Raw genomic sequence first — 16,596 nt, 5'->3', positions numbered from 1 at the left:
AATCTCGAAAGGACAGTCGTGGAGATTAGGATACCGCGCGCCACAGGCACGATAATGTGTGTGCGTGTGTGTGCTTCGGTTTTCGGTGTAATGGGCGCGCGTTGAACAGTTCCTATAACGAACGCCTTATTTCGAAAACTGTTGTGGTCGTTGAAATATTTCACAACTACGATGAAGCGTGGATGACGTTGGCGCTAAATAATGCTTCTTCTGCAAATACTATTTTGATTAGTTTTAATAATTTTCTTATCCGCTTCTCGTTAAGCTTTTTATTCCGTTTGCATTACAAAGTACAAAGCTGGCTACCTTTAATGGCACATGATGCTCTACTGTTATTTTGAAGGTTATTAAATCTGAATTAAACCCAATAAGCAACACCAAAAACACACACCGCACCGGAGCCAGAAATCTGTCGTTCAACTTGACAACGTCTCCCCAACGACGACGACGACGACAGGCGTACCGTTCGGTGGTGCGCTTTGTGTCCGCGCCGTCATCCGCGTAACAACTTCCTGTAACACCACGCAACCGGAAGGAAACAAGGATATCGGACGGGCCCGCCACGGTCTCCGGATGCTGTTCTCCTGCTACACTCGGTGGGCGAACTTCTGTTGCGCCTTTTTTTTCCTCATCGCCTCCGGCGGCGACTAATGCCGGCGTTTTTTGCCGGTTTGCATACGAGTTTGCGTCACGGCCACCCACACACGACCGGCGGAAGATGTCGAGCGCGAAACGAGAGGAAAAGTAATCCACGGCCACGGCTCACGAGCTAATGCTCTAATTCCTAGTATGTGTTAATCCCTGTTCGCCGGTGCCCTGCGTGCGAAAGAGAAGCCGAGCCGGCGAGCCGGATGTTGCGCTTTTCCCCACCGGCGGGGTCCACGATGTGAGTGGATGAGACATTATTGTCACGGTCACACACACACACACACGGGCGGGTGGCAATCCTACAGTTGGGTCGTTTGTTTTGTATACTTATCGCTCCCCTTCCACCAACGGGCGTGCGGCCAACGAACCGGAAATCCGGCACGCATCGCACGCAGAGGGCCGAGCGGGCTCTCACTCGCACCGTCTGAGTGAGTGGCAGTGAGAAGAGAGAGCGAGAGAGCGAGTTGTGAGAGCCACACGCTCGCTCACGGTGAGGAACGCGAGTGGCGCCCACGGAACGAGACGATGCTGAGGGTTAATCTTTGGCTGCCTGGATTAGGGGGCACCAGAAGCAACACACACATCACTTCGCATTAATTCACGCGTTCCGTTGGCGAGACATTCCGCCACCGGTACTGGAACCGGTAATCCTCAATCCGTGAGCAAACACACAACCCAGTGGCCCCGGGGCCCGTCAACTGCAAATTGCAGTTGCAAATCCAAACATCACGCCGGCACAGTGCCTCTTACGCAAATACACTGGATCCCGAGGCCAGGGCGCAGGGATTACGCTAACCTCAAGATTGCGCCGCGCTCGCTGGCTGGCCAATCACTTGCGGCCGCCGCAGCGAACTGGTCTTTGCCATAAGTGGGCCCGGCAACCAACCTGTGTGCGACAAAGTCGCATTAAGCACCGCGCGACGTTCTTGCCGCGGCCCCACACCACCTCGATAGCCTCCTCACCGAAAACTACTAGACCGGACCGGGGCCGTGTATGTGATTTTTGCCCGCTGGCCCCCGCAACCGGGAGTGGCCGTGCCTCTCGGGCTCTCGGGCATAACAAGATAAAGTAGGATTAGGGATTAAGGAAAATATGATATTTGTCCGCCACGACTCGTAACACGACCCACCCGACCCGACAAGTTGGGGTTGGCATTTCTGTTTTTGCCGCTCGGCCAACCCCACGCCGAGGGTGGCCCGAAGTCGTCGTCTGCGGTGTCGTCGTCCACCCCGTCAAGAGAGTTTGTGGGGGATTTTTTCATTCCTGCGGTCGATTTGCGGTCTAATCCAACCAGTTGCGCCCGTTCTAGGAGGTGCATGCGCTAATTACTGCTCATCGCGCATCGGTTCTCGTCCTTGCTTCGTGACCTCTGCTTTCTGCGTGTTATGATATAAAAAGGAGCTCATTAAACTTTACACCAATTATCGGCAACTTCACTCGCTTCACTAAATATTGTTTCAAAATCCCGACTCGACTCGACAAACGCCTACGGCCGAGAAAGCGATAAATATTGACCCGCCGCGGAAAGTTCGACGCGCCTCGCCAAACGAACGAAGTGGACGTGGCCGCGGCGCGTGATTTGGCTGCTTCCGAGTTACGAGTTTAGCCAATTTTCATCAACTTCCTACGCCTGCGACTGTCTGTGTGTGTGTGAAGAAGTTAATTAATTTATGAACTTGCCAAACAAACGCGCGCCGTTTGATCACACGGTGGCCACGGCCACGGTTCTGTGTTGTGGAACCACGTCGACGGAACGACGACGACGACATTCGACGGCAGATCAGTGTCCCGGCCCGATGCGGGAGAGCGCTATGTCTGCCGTTTGCCTAAAAGGATTAAGGCATCGAGGACGGATTTGTCTGAAAATCCTTCAACACACGTCCGCTCCGTTCTGCACGGAGCGGAACGCACGTCGGTGTGCGCCTGACCCGTGCGCCAACCGACGACCGACTCACATCCTTCAGAGTCCTTTCGCTTCATTGGGTTTGCTTTATTTCCCGGCGTGTCCCGGGCCGGGCGTGTTTATACGACGACGACTGCACTTGCACCTTCGGTCTTAAGATGCCGGGCTTCGACGGCGGGACAAGTTCTCCGGTAGCCGGCGACGGTCTTAAGCCCCCCCCCCCCCCACCTTCTTCTTCTACCTCCTGTCGAACGAGGGCAAATTATAAAGATCTTTTCCGTTGGCCCTATAAAGTATTAAACGAATATATATCATACTTAGCATCGCTTCTGTACGTTCGCCCCCGAAGACGCTCCAAGACGCGTCGCTCCTGGCCAGGCGGCGTTTGGGGCGGTGCATTGTTCTTCATGCCACCCGCCTCGCCAACGGGTGGACGGCCCGCGACCGCGCCCGGTTCGAAATGGGATGTGGCGCACCTGTCAAACCGTCACCAAAGCCCGGTCGCCTCGGATTGGAACCCGGGGTCCACCGAGAGACCTCCGTGACAGATAATTTCCTTATGCTTGCCAGCTGTCCGTCGTCGCCGGTGCCGCACTGCCGCTCTCTTGATTGAATCTTGAATAAATCTTATCTGGTGCTGGTGGGTCGCCCCGACGTGGCTCGGTGGCCCTGTTCCGACCGAGCAGACCGACCGAGCTTTGCACTTCTGCACTCGGCGCAATGATACACTATTGACAGCACCCGAGCAGGGGACAAACGGACGGAGCGCCAGGTAAGACTCGGACTCGGAAGACACAGCTCTCGATGGTCCCGATGATAGGCATTGTTTCTTTCCGCTTCTTATTCGGTGCCCCGGATCGTGCCACAGTTCTTAAGATTTCCCCCGGAACGCTTTCCCCGGGATCTGTCTCGCAGTAGGCAAGCCAACGATTGGGGCCGATAAATAATGCGCCAAAAGCTTAAGATTTTTAAATGAACCAATACCGGACCGGATCCGACCCGGATGGCAATCGGCAAATCGGACGCAACGTGTCCCAACGTGGACTGGTCGATTAGAAAATGCAGGCAATCCGGCGCAATGACTTATTGACTGTACCTCCGAAGGCCCCCTCGTGTGGTGTCCCGCACACCCGCACGTAGCTAATCGAATTGAAGCGGACCTGGCCCGCTTTAAAACGAGCCCGAGATTCCTTGGCCCGAACGGCCAAGCGAACCGACGGCGCAGCTAGTCCACAAATCTTATTTGTTTAAACAGATTTAAACACCATCTTAAGGCCGGATGGGCCAAGGCGAACCCCGTTGGGCGTCAACGGCCCGGCTCGGCCCGGGCGTAAAGCCCGACGAGTGTTACCCCGTCTTAGGCTCAGTTGCAAAACTCGTAATCACATTACACACACAGAACACCGCCCGACCGGCCGGCCAGCCGCGATTTCTTCGGCCCACCGGGCCCTGCGGTTTTCTCGACTTCGGAGGTCGAATATTGGTGCGGCTACGTTTTGACACGTCTATAGCGGCCCTTGAGGAGGGGCCGGCAAATACAAAACCCCAGCTTGGAGAGCTTCGGAGGGTCTTCCCTCAAAACCCGGTAGCCCTGGTACCGGTAAGCCTTTCGGCAGCGCACTAGGCCAGCCCGGCGCATTATGCACGTAAGTGTACCGGGCTGCGTCTTGAGGCTAAGGAAAGTATTAGAATTTATAATCTGTGGGGCGTTCGCTTCTGCGGCGATTGAAGTGTCACTACCACCGGGCCGGGCCGATCGTCCGGATGTGCCACCAATTAGTGGCGGGCCACCTGGCGTGGTCGCGATTTTAAAATGTTTTACCAAAAACCGAAATTACGCCCCGTGCGCCCCGGAATTAAACATTTAATCAGATTTGGTCCCGCTTCGCTGTGGTTTCCAAATCGCTCACCTGCCCACCGTCATCATCATCATTATCATCAGGCCATCGATTGGCCACAAATCGCACGACCAAGGGGAACGAAGGTATCGGGTGAGAGCAGCTTATAAGATTAATCCGTCGGCCGGCCGACCGACCGACCGATGATTGGTTGCCGGATCCGGTGATTTTTTCTTTATGCGCCAGTTTTTTTTTTGTTGTGGTCGGTGCATTTCCGGTGCGCGGACGGGACTAAAAATCCGGTGCTCCACCAACCTTCAGCTCCTGGCAGCGGTAGGCAGGACATCGATTCAATTATCGATGCGCCCGCTTCACATCGCATTATCGCACACAGCGTGCTACCGTGCCGGAGTGCATCTGCGGGTTGCGACGACTGACTGCATTGCTGTCTGCACCCCGGATTGTACCACCCACCCCCCCTCTGGGGGGGGCTAATTGATCTGGTTATGGTAATTATGGCTCAACTTCGGGATCGATGGGAGCCATACGCAAAACCCGCCAACTCACGAAGGGATTATGGGCGGGATTTTTTGTTGCTGGTTTTGCCGTTTCTGTGGTCCTTGCGGCCATTGCCACACCGACGTGGAAGGTCCAGGGATCCAGTAAAGCACGATCATGATTTGTTTCCTAACTCACTCAGTCCCTTGTTCAATGTCGAACTTCCGAACCACGCTTAAAGTTGATGCAAAGTTCATATGATTGAAAATCATCCCCAGCGCCCCCGGGTCGCGAAATATACTGCAAAGCACAAAAAACCCCGCGAAATCCCACGGCAAACGCGCTCCCATGAGTGCGTCCCAAGTTATCCGCTTATTATGGAATTAAAATTATATTGCCACGGCGCATCGCGGCAGCGTAATTCCGCTAATATGCATCACCACCGTCGCTACCAATCGGCCGGCCGGCCAACCGGTGCCGGTTGATTGACTGTTTCGATTGGCGCGCAGGGAAACAGAGCGAGAGAGCGCGAGCTGGGTGTGGGCGAAAGTGGCCCACGGCGGGGGACAACATAATCACCACCCACTTACGCGAATGTCACCGCCGCTGCCGCCGCCGTCAATACGCGTTACGTGATTGAGCAGATGAACCGTGGGCCACGATTTTCCACCTGCCAATCCTCAGCTCTCGGGGAATCGGAGCGAGCGAAAGGGAAACAGCCGGCCGGGAGGATTAAAAGGGAGACCGCTACAGTTACCGGCCGCCGTCGGGAAAGGAAACACAAAAAACGGGTGGCCGGAAAAAAACGGCGGAACTCGACTTATTCTCTCTCCCTCTCTCGTTGCCTACCCAGCGCGGCATCCAAGCTTCTTGATGGGAAACAATAATCGTTATGATAAAATAAATGGCGCATCATCAATGACACTCCGGCCCTGGCCCTGGGAGAAAAAACGAAGAAAAACCGGGCGATTTTCTCCGTGCCACCAGCCGCCAGCCAGTCAATTGGCTGCCAATCGTGCGCCGCGATCACATTGCTCATCGAATTATTTTTAAATTCACTTATTCCCGGGCAGCTCATCTCTTTCGCTCTCGCTCTCTCTCTCTCACACACTCTGAAGAGAGAGCCTGGCCTGCTTTATCCCTACGGGCGCTGGGCCTTGCCGGCACCCGTCGACGCAACTTTTGCCGGGCGATCTACGCCACGGGATTTCCACGGGATTTGTTTTCGCAACCGTTCGTCCACTGCGTTTCCGGAGGCGAACCAAAATTCGGTCGGTGATTTGCGTTGATTTGCGCACATTTTCCGGGGGACACAGGGGGCTCCGGGGCGGCATCGTCAGTTAATCAGAGGCTTAGCCTTCGGCCACTTCCACCGCGGGTTGATTATTAAAAGCCTTGCGCGAACCCAAAACAGCCTTCCGAAAGAAGCCACCCAAAAAAAACAGCGGTGATGGAACCCAACGTGGGCCCAATTTTTCCGAAAAAGAGTTTTTCCGAATAAGCGCAATCAGTTGGCCTTTGGTTGGGAAAGGGATGAATAAATTTCAATTGATTATTGTCTTATTAAAATGGGCGGCGGACCGCGACATTTAAGAATTTTCGGAGGCATTAATTCAAATAGTGAGAGTCGCCATTTTTGTTGCTAAAAGCAATAAAAGGCATTTCCATTCAACTTAGCTCGTCACACGCAACCTTATTAAATAGTATTGAGGTGCCTACAGTTATGCAAACCACCATACACCGTACTTCGAACATCTTTTTCAAGTACCGCTGATACCGCCTTAAGGTATGCAACCAGAAACCAGGTGTCTCACTTCTTCCTATTTTATTTCAATTTCTTTCGATGAAACTTGATGAATTATTTTAAAATGCTTCACGAATCTCGTGCTTTGCACCGGATGAAAGGTTAAATATAAGCCACAAATCGATGTTGGGTGCCTTTTTTGCCTCTCGCTCCCCCATTCATCCTTGAAGCCGATTTGCAAACGATTATCACCGGGCACACCGGGAACGTGAAGGGCGCGCGCCGTGGTGGCACGGAAATCTCAGCCTGAAATAGCACACCGACCACAAGATTAGGCCATCGCGAAAGCGTCCACGAACCGGGTCCGCCCCGAAAAACTTTCGTCCACCCAACATTCGCGGACCTCACCCTCGGGGATGGCTTCTGTTTTTCTTAACTCTTATCTTGAATTAATTTTAATGAAGGATTTAATCCTTATCCCCATGAACGAACGAACGAGCCATGGGGCGGACCGGAGGAAACGGCCGGAAAAAATCCGTCAAATTATCGACTTCGGAGAGTGACATCCACCCAAAGCCGAAATGATGGCCGAAGCCATCGCCCATCGGGTGGCTCTCTTGCCGAGGGAATTAGCCGAGACGGAATCAATCGAGTCGGATTATGTGCCACTCCGGCCCCAGAAAGTTGTCTTAGGAACACACGCCTTGAGCAGGGCTGATAAACTGATAAAATAGAGATACTTGCCATCGAAAATTTGCATTCCTCTTACGGTTTTATTTCCGCTTTAATGGCTCCCGTACCGGAGAGTGCTGTCTGCCGTGTTCGGCTCGGTGTTCGATTGTGTGCTCCATTCACGTTCACGGCTTCACCCGCTATGAATGTGTCTGCGCACACATCATTATCCTTGGGTCCTGAAGTTCCTAATCTCCACTTCGCAAAGCGGGAAGAAGCCACCCGCGGGCGGGAGGCCCAAGGCAAACGGAGAGCAAGATTTCGAGTTTCGCCCGAGCACACCGGGCGTTAACTCATCGAACGGCGGAATCTCTGCATCTCTCGCACACAAATCACAAATTCCGCCGAACCCCGAGCTGTTTCCGAGCCAGCCACCGAGTAAGTGAACGGGCTGCCAAGCCTTAAGAGAGCTTTGGCCCGTTCGCCGACTGTGCGCTGCTCTCGGACGAGTTAAAAGGTATTATTAATCAAATAAATATATTCTTAAACATCTTCTTAACCAACCGTAGGCCGTCGTAGGGCCGTGGGCCAAACGCAGCGCAGGTGCAAAAGTCTCCAGTCCTGGCCTACCCGGAAGCTGGTACGAGGCAGAGGATTTCGCTCTTATCACTGCCACCTATCCGACGAGCGCCACGCACTCCAATCGACCGACCGACCGACCGACCGACCGACCGACAAATTGCTTAATCCTTTTCCTTAAGATTTGCCAATATAGACACACACACACGCGCACGTAGTCTAAAGCCCTTCGAAAGGATGGGGCTCTCGATGTGCAGCTGGGACGTCGCCGTAGAGCCACCGCGTCTTGTCTTTCGCTCGGCTCGAGAGGATCTTAGAGCCCTCCGACACAGTCGGGAAACCGACGGAAGCGGCACCATCAGCCATCAGTGGCGTCGTTATCATCGTCGTCGTTACTATATTTCTAGTATTGTTATCATTATTTATCGCAAACCCGAACGGGAGGACACATACGCACACGCTGCTGCTGCTGTGCTGTGCGTCCTTGTCCGGAAGCTCCCGGACGTTCCTTCCGAAGCCACTGCGACCGGTTAGGTGGATGGAATTAAATGGAAGAAATAATTCCTCCGGCCTCCAGACCCGTGTGGTGGGGAGTAAGGGCTCCGCGGACGGGCCCCGCCCGGGCCACCGAAGAACGCACACCGGCTTATCCCATTCTAATTAGTAGAGATTCCACTCGAGAGAGAGAGGCCCGTGGCCCCGAAGGCGGAAGACATCTTAAGACGTTCTCCAATCGAATCGAACTCACTCGAACCAGCCGCCCGGGATGTGGGTGGCTGGGTGGTTGAGCTGTGGTGGAGTCTCCTCCCGCACCCACACGCCGGAACCCTGGTCGATATCGCCCTGCCTTGTGGTGCGAGCGACCAGATAGTGATTTGTGAGCACCTTATTAGTTGGCAATATCCGAATGTAAATAGGCGGCGGGGCAGGGCAGAGCGGAGGGCCTGCTGGTGGAGAGCGCGCGGGGGACCATGGATCAAATCCCGAAACCGGCCGGAGCGCTGGAGAAGAGAGTCGGCTGCTGCTGCTGCGGCTACCGTTGGAGTCTATATTTGACAAAGTTTAATCCGTCTCCTGCCTGCGACCCGGATGGTCTGATGGATGGATGGCGGAAATCCGGCTCCCCGTGAGAGTGTGTGTGTGTGTGTGCGGGACACTCTGGTGCGCCCGTCCTCCTCTGATTAGTTGGAGCTCGCTGGTGTGTGTTTCTTCTGCGAACCGTAAAAGGATTTACCCTCAGCGCCACCGCCGTCAGGATTAAGGCGCTCTCGGGGAGGATGGCCGGACCGACGGGATGTGACCCGTCGCCGCTGTGGCTTAGACCACTCCCCGGGGCCCCCCATCCAGCGCCGCCGCTTGCAAGGGAAAGTTCTCTATATCTCCACTCCAGCGCGAGCTCAGCTGGATCGGAATTATTTTAATTGACTTTCAGGAGGACGACCGCCGCGCAACGCGATACGCGTCCGGGCATCGATTGATCCTCTGCCGGAAGCTTGCCGTCCGTCCGTTTCTAACGCGTTGGCCATTCCTTCGGAACTGCTGGTTTAGTTTAGGTTTCCCGAAAGTCCAGTTCGGAGCGACGTGTCATCCCGGTGACAGCGCTGTCGATCCGAATCGGGGCCGTGTCCCGATACCGTTAATCCGCAGCGCCGCGCCCATGACGGTGGTGGAGCGGAGTGGAGTGGCCTCAAAGTGTGACCAACGACTAAGCTGGGTTCAGGATTTCTTTCTGGTCCGTCGCTCGACTCGGCTCGGTCGGGCGATCCATTGTGTCCGCGTGCCTGGCAAATGGAGTGATGAGATTAACTTCCCATCCCGGAAGCACCCCCGGAAGAGGTCAATCGGACGGGCGGGCAACGCAGCTGTGGCTTCAACGGCAAACTTCCTGGTCCGTCTCGTCCCGAAAGTGGCTTTCGTTATCCGATTGCGAACCTTGGCCCCCGGGGCCCGATATCGATAGCCGTGCCGCGCGGACGGTGGAGTTTGACAAATCTCGCCACCGAAACCGAACCCGGCACCGGATGACAGATTTCGCCGGGCGCCCGACCCGGCATTGGATTAGTCCGTTTCAGTGGGTTTATTTGGCGAAATCTAATCGAAGGCTGACGCTACGACCAGAGTGGGTCGCCGTGGGATTGTTTGCCTACGGAGGCGGCAGCGGCGGTGGGTCGGGATTTTGTGGAGCAAATCCGCCCGGCTTCTTCACTCGGGTCTGGCCCCGGGGGGCAGGGACACTCGGGACCCGACACCCGGGCCCCGGAAGGTGTCGGCGCTAAGACGTCCAGCGAAAGAAGGCCAAGACGGTGTTTGTTTGGCCGACCGACAGAACGAGAACCGGAGACGATTATGTAGCATTAGTGGGGCACCCCGGGAAAGCGGTTCACACTAAAAGGAGACCGGACACACACACACACACACGCACAAGCACAATGGTAAGCTCTGTGGTGGTGATGTACCATTTTCCTGCCTGCCTCTGCGGCTCCCAAGCGGCCCCAAAAACCGAACCGGAGTGGGATTGGGAGTGACAAATTCAGCTCTCCGCACCGGGAGTCCGGGATTAGGCGAACAGAAATCTCGCACCCCGGGCCGGTGAGCCGGCTCGGCGGCCCGGTGACTGCGGTATTGTTTTAAGTTCCGGTGCCCCGGTTCCGTACCGCGTAATGTTACAATTTCGGGCAGAGGGTTGAGTGTGTTGCGGTAGTCTCCTATGCCGATCTTCGGTTACGGTCCCGAGAACGGGCCCAAGATATAACCCTTTTGTGGCCCCCGGAACTAAAGGCCAGTTTCTTGGAGAAATCTTCCTTCTTTGGTATCTTTGGACTTCCCGGGGCTGGTCAACATTTTTCTAGCTCTCCCCTCTCACTCTCATCTCTCGAGATCCACCGGATTTCCATCCGAAAAGCTTCGGCCGGAAAACTAAAATGTTTCCCGGAGAAACACAAACACGACCTACCACGGGAAGTCCCCTGTCGGCTACGGAAACTTTTAAAGCCACTAACGTTATCCAGCCAGCCACGTACGGCGTACGGCTGGATTTCTTTGCTGGATTCCAGCGGCCACTGGTCAGTCAGTACACCTTTACGGCCGAACACTGCCAGCCTGGACGTCGGCTAACACATGTCGACTATCAGCAAGAATCGGAATCAGCTTGTTGTGGGCAGGATTTAAGCTCACGACGACGACTACTACGGCGAAACCGGTGTCTGGGGAGGACACTCACAGGGTCCTTGGTGAAGGGTGATCCCTCGCTGAACCCGAACATGACCTTCTGGTTTCTCGTCCGGCTCCGGGAAGATTCCCGCTCACGGGCCGTACTGGAATGGGAGTCCTGGGCGGAGTAAGGTCACATATCTCTTCCGCCAGAGGGCACCCCGAGCTAATAGTTTTAAATTGTGTGTGCGATTGTGCAAAGCCACCCGAGTCCGTCCGGCTGGTGACCACGACGAAGAGCACCGAGCGGAGCGGAACACGTCCGAGCGGGACATGGCACGTAGCTAAAGAGGTATTATCGAGTTAACATAGAGGATTACACTTCATATTTCATATCATTTCGTGTAGAGTGTCCCCAGACCGACCAACCGACCGACCGGCCAGGGACCGAGTATGTGTGTGAGGCCCACCTTCAGGTGGAAATTAGCCCCAAATGCTGCTGGACCGAACCCGAACCGAGATAGTGACCGTGGCTGGAAAGCCGATCTAGTGCTCCCGCTCTCTGGGTCTCGGTTTCTGACTTCTTTTCCCCCCCTTTTCCCCCGGTCACATCGGTCAGTATCAGTGCTTACACATTCGTAAATACTTTAATCTCTATCAAAAATGGGTTAATTAAAATATTCTTCAACTCAACCGTTGGTGGAGCCGTTCCCCTTGCTGGCTGCTGGCCATAAATCTCTTCGAGGAGGCTTCTCGCTCGATTCGGGTGCCGGTGCGTCCGTAGCAGAGAGTCTTCAATCAAACGCGTCCCTCCGTAAGCCTCATCCCCGATGGCGTTGTGTGTGATTAAAATTGCATAAAACAACGAACTTTCACCACCGCCGGCGTCTTAATGCTGCGTCCAATCCTTGACATCGCCGCAGCTGCACTTTTCTTCGAGTTCACCGTCTTCTTCGGCCCTGTGTTACAATAATTTTTCGGGGAAAGCGTGTTATGCAAATGCGGAAAATCTCCCCGCCATTTTCCAAATTCCCAAACAGTGCTGCTGCCTGCTGCTGCTGCTGCAATCCTCCTGATGCTTCTTAACTGGACTTAAAACGCTCCTCGTCGGCACATCAATGCTAGTTTTACGCTTGGATCGACCCGAGACGGGGCCCCGTACGACGCTCGTTCGCTCGTTCGAAGGAGCGAAAAACTTCCTGTTTAATCATAATAACACTTGCCCTCACCGCCCTCGTTCGTACGGGCGAGAAGAAGTGCACCCGAAAAATCCTGGGCATGACACGAAAAACTATCGCCCCAATCCGCTTCCTTGTTTATTTCGGCTGGCTGGCTGGCAGTGCAAGGTTCTTCGCCTGCCGGAGGACGGTCGGCGTTGGCTGCTTTTGCGGATGGGTTAACACCTCCACTGGCACTGTCTTAGCGCCAGCTTTTCACCAGCAGAGGAGTTCTCTCTCAGGCAAAGTCTGGCAGGCGCGGCCCCGACCGTCCGTCAAGTCCGTCAAGCTTTGCGCTCTTCTCTCGGTGACGGCGCTGATGAGATGAAGGAATTTTTGTGAAGCACAGTCGAGAGTCTCCGTAGTCTCCGATTATTGGGAAGCCAACAACAACAGTGTTAAGCTTTAAACACAGCTTGGGCCACTAATGCCCAACAATTACTAGACAAAAGTAAGTTGGTAATAATTGTCGATCTGTGTGACTATCGACTAACAAAGACTTATTTTTTATTGTCAAACTTTCGACTTATTTTTAGACAATATTTCCCAATTTCCGGAGTTTTCCAAAATAGTTCCCGAACCGTGACTTGGTTTCTCAACTCCTTCAACTATCTCTCCTTATTTCAATGAATATTTTTTAAGTGCCTAGTGCAATGAATAATCCTCCACCATTTTTCAATATGTCCCAGATCCACATCACATCCCGGGTTTTCCAACCTTTCCAAGTCTCCCAAACCGGTGGCCTCCTAAGCCACCTAAAGCGGAAAATCCTACCTGCCGGCCGATATCAGCCCCTGTCAGGCGACAGCAAAAAAAAGCGCAGACACGAAACACTAGACCGCTAGACAGCGGACTCTAGTGCGCTGCATCCGCTCTTCCAACAAAAGCTAGATCTTGTGGTTAAGCCCTCATCAATGGCCCCCGGTGCGACTCGGATATTCAAGTGTGTCTCCCCGATCCCACCCCGAGTGGGTCTTTGGCCGGGCGAGCGAACAGAGGAAAACCCCAAGTAAAATGTGTTTTCCATCGGATTGATCCGACCATCGGCACGGACACGGGCGCGCAGAGATTTAGCGGCGAAAGAAGAAGATGGCGCTAATCCGAATACCCTCGGACCGGTGGCCGACCCGGTCGGGCTGGCCGGAAATCTTTCATCCTTTATTTATAATACACTGCCGTGTGGGGGGGCACGTGTGTGTGTGTAGAGGATTGCCACCGGGCCGGGTATTGCCGGGTGCTCTTTGCATTATCCTTTTCCTTCCATGGATTGGGTTGGAGTTTAGAGAGCCCGTCCAGTGGTGTCCATCTGTTTTTGTGGAGCAAAGGCGGCGACCAAAACGGGAAGTGGGGAAGCTTCGGATATGCAGGCCCGCCGGAATGAATATCGGATTGTTTGTTGAGAGCGAGTTTTGCCACCGAAGAAGGGGCGCTCACCCATTAGGGAGCTCTGCGAGGATTAACCTTCGGAATGGGTGGCCTCGTTGACAGAAATGGAACATCCCCCCGCTCGACGCAAGGAAGTTGTAAATTTTCAATTAGAGTTCCGATTTTTTTTCCCTACTCCTCCTCAGTGTAAAAGTGGCATCGACTTTATTTTGAAATTTTCCACCTCATCAGCTTTGATGACGATGGGCTTCCATCAAAACGGCGCTGATCTGGCGCACCGTGTCAGGTCCTAGGCCGGCTCACCTTTTTCCCATCAGATAGTGCGCATCTTCGCGGACGCCACGGCCCCGCCGATACTCGGCCCGTCGCCGTCAACCCGGAATATCCCGGAACAGTCCCCACCGTAGTAAGTGCTGTGCAGCGATTTTGAAGGCTTCGCTTTTTATTCGCTTTTAACCGCTAAAAGCACATCACCCCCGCCGAGGCACGCCCATGGTGTCGTGTCGTGTCGAGGATTTTCCAGTCCGCCAGTTTTCACCGACCCCCCGGCGGGGCGGGCGAAGGGATAAGAATGATTTCCCCGGCCCCAGATGGCGATGAAATTTAATGAAGAGATAATTTTTTCCACCCTCTCGGTGCGCCCAATCGAAGGTATTGGCAGGCGGGCGGGAAAGCAGACAGAGGCAAAGGCCATCATCATCATCATCGAGTGATTCGCTCGATAGATCTGACAGCGCGCGATTTTAAAATGTTGACTTTTGATGATTTTGTTGAAATGGAATTAGCTGAATCCACCGGAAGCGCGGCGAAAATGACGCCGTCACCGAAAGTTCGTCGAAGAGCGGATTAAAATGTGCCGAACCCCGAACCCATCAGCTTCTTATTGACGGAGGGGGGGCCCAGATTATTGAAAGATGTTATCGACGAGTTGCGCGGCGGGCCGACGTTTTGACATCCGGCCGTTCGGCCCGGAAAATGATGGCCGACTCCTTGACTAATGCTAGTTTCTTGCTCTTCTCCGTCGGTTCTTTTTGTAGCGAAATCTTTGCCCCTCCACTGTGTGGTCGAGTCGGTGAGCTCACTGCAGGCGACGCTCAACTTCGATGCCCGCAGCCCCTGGAAGCGACGGCCAAACATCGAAACGGACAGCTACGTCATCATTCCTGCGGCGACCCCATTCTGCGAAATCGTCACCACGGCCCTGCAACGGCTCGGCTACTCCACCGAGATCTCCAACGCCGCCAGAGGTAAGGTGCCGTAGACTGAAGTTGTGTTTGGGACCCTTAGTTTTACTAAAATCCTGTCTCCCCATGCAGGCTCCATATCGATTAAGAACTGGAAATCACTGTCGCTGGACGCCATCTCGGACAACCCGCTCGTCTCGGTGAGCGACATCCTCGGCGAGCTGACCTCGGTCGTGACCCTCAAGATCACCATCCTGCGCAGCAAACCGACCCAGCTGGCCGAAATCAAGGATAAACTACTGAAGCTGCTCATCCTGCAGTCCCACGCGCTGCTCCGGTCGACCGGCTGTCCGCTCGATGAGGTAAGTCACCCCACGCCCCTGTCTCCACCGAGAGGGAATTGTGTACGGAACGGAGTACACAAAATTCCTTCCGCAAATATTTATTCTACAACAGCTGGATGCCATCGCCGGAGCGGTTCCCGGCCCACTTCGGTGGTGTGTATCTAATTCTAATTAAATTATTCCCGAAAAGTAGCCCCTCCCCACCGGGGCTGGGAAGTAGCCGATCCGATTCCGTCTTCGTCCTGTTCGAATCGACGCTCGAATCGTTCGAATCATTAACATTCTGACTTTGGCTCGAATGGCTCTCGCAAAAATGCTTTTAACTACTCGGCCGGCGACCGATTGGTATTTTCGTTCCATCTCCATAGAACGGTAATGAATTTTTATTAAAACCTTTGCGGTGTTTTTTGGCCGCTTCGGAATATCATTGGCCGGCTCGCTGGGCACTTAACGGTTAATCCGGTTAGGACTTGCGCCACAGGGATTTGGTGTGTCAAAACACTTTCAACGTCTCGCACCGACTCGCGTCTTTGCAGGATGCTTTGGACGTCCCATTAGTCAGGCCAGGTCAACAGATTATTTGAACAAATTGCTTTCCTTATTTTAGCAACCAAACCTCCTGCTTCGGTTACCTTTGTCGCTGGCTAATGAAGCGCAAAGTGCCATAAAGCCTAATCGAACTGGTTGAGTGTAGTGTGCATTATCAGTCCCAGCGCCTCCGGCCGAGGGCTCGGTGATAATCGCTATCGATAGCGAGCGATAGAACTGCGTAGAAAAAGGGCTATCGCAGGGCTATCTAAGCTCCGAAGCTTCCATCCGGGCGAATCCAATCCGAGAGCCGAGAGCTCCCCGATGAGAGCGCAATCTTGACAAGCGCCAATCTGCCTGCCTGCGCCCGCCTGAAGTACCTGCCATAAATCGCTTCAGGGGTGGGCCGGGGAGAGATTGTGGCCGCTACCGGACACCGCCGCCGCCGCCGCTACCGCACCGACCGGGCGCACTGATTCCGCGCCGTGATTGATGCTCGCTTTTATTGGGCCCAATTGAAATCAATCATAAGCCACCAAGGCACCACCACCCGGTCCGGCCCGGCCCTCGTACCCGGCGTTCTATAGTTTATGATCCACTCGGGGCGGAGCCCTAGTCTTGGATCCGCCGTGCCGTGACGCGAGAGCCAATCCGTTTGGCAAATAGCCGGAATTTCGAAAACAATAAAGGCGCTCCACTCCACGGAATCGATCCACGGGCCACGGCTTAATTCCCCGTGCCAGTCGCCGGGCTAAGTTTTCCGGATTTTCCATCACCAGCCCCGCGGTAAGACGACGTCGAGGGCTTTATAGGGTCGAGGGCCCCCCGACGGATGGCTGCTGCTTTGATGATGAGTGGCATCGGGATTGATCCACTTCCTGCTCGTTCAAAATGGCGCGTTTTG

At 54.3% G+C, this 16,596-nt stretch overlaps 1 protein-coding gene across 1 annotated transcript in view; it reads left to right on the top strand.

Moving 5' to 3' along the window:
• LOC128277873 (uncharacterized) overlaps positions 1–16,596 on the top strand; it is a 69,901-nt gene that overhangs the window by 48,864 nt on the left and 4,441 nt on the right. The window contains exons 3-4 of the mRNA XM_053016464.1: positions 14,674–14,883; positions 14,953–15,182. Coding sequence (XP_052872424.1) covers positions 14,674–14,883; positions 14,953–15,182 — 440 coding nt within the window. The remainder of the gene's footprint in view (positions 1–14,673; positions 14,884–14,952; positions 15,183–16,596) is intronic.

This window comes from Anopheles cruzii, chromosome 2 (assembly GCF_943734635.1).
Source record: "Anopheles cruzii chromosome 2, idAnoCruzAS_RS32_06, whole genome shotgun sequence".
NCBI lineage: Eukaryota > Metazoa > Arthropoda > Insecta > Diptera > Culicidae > Anopheles > Anopheles cruzii.
Note: the sequence above shows the minus strand (reverse complement) of the source record. Positions and strands in the feature narration are given on the sequence as shown.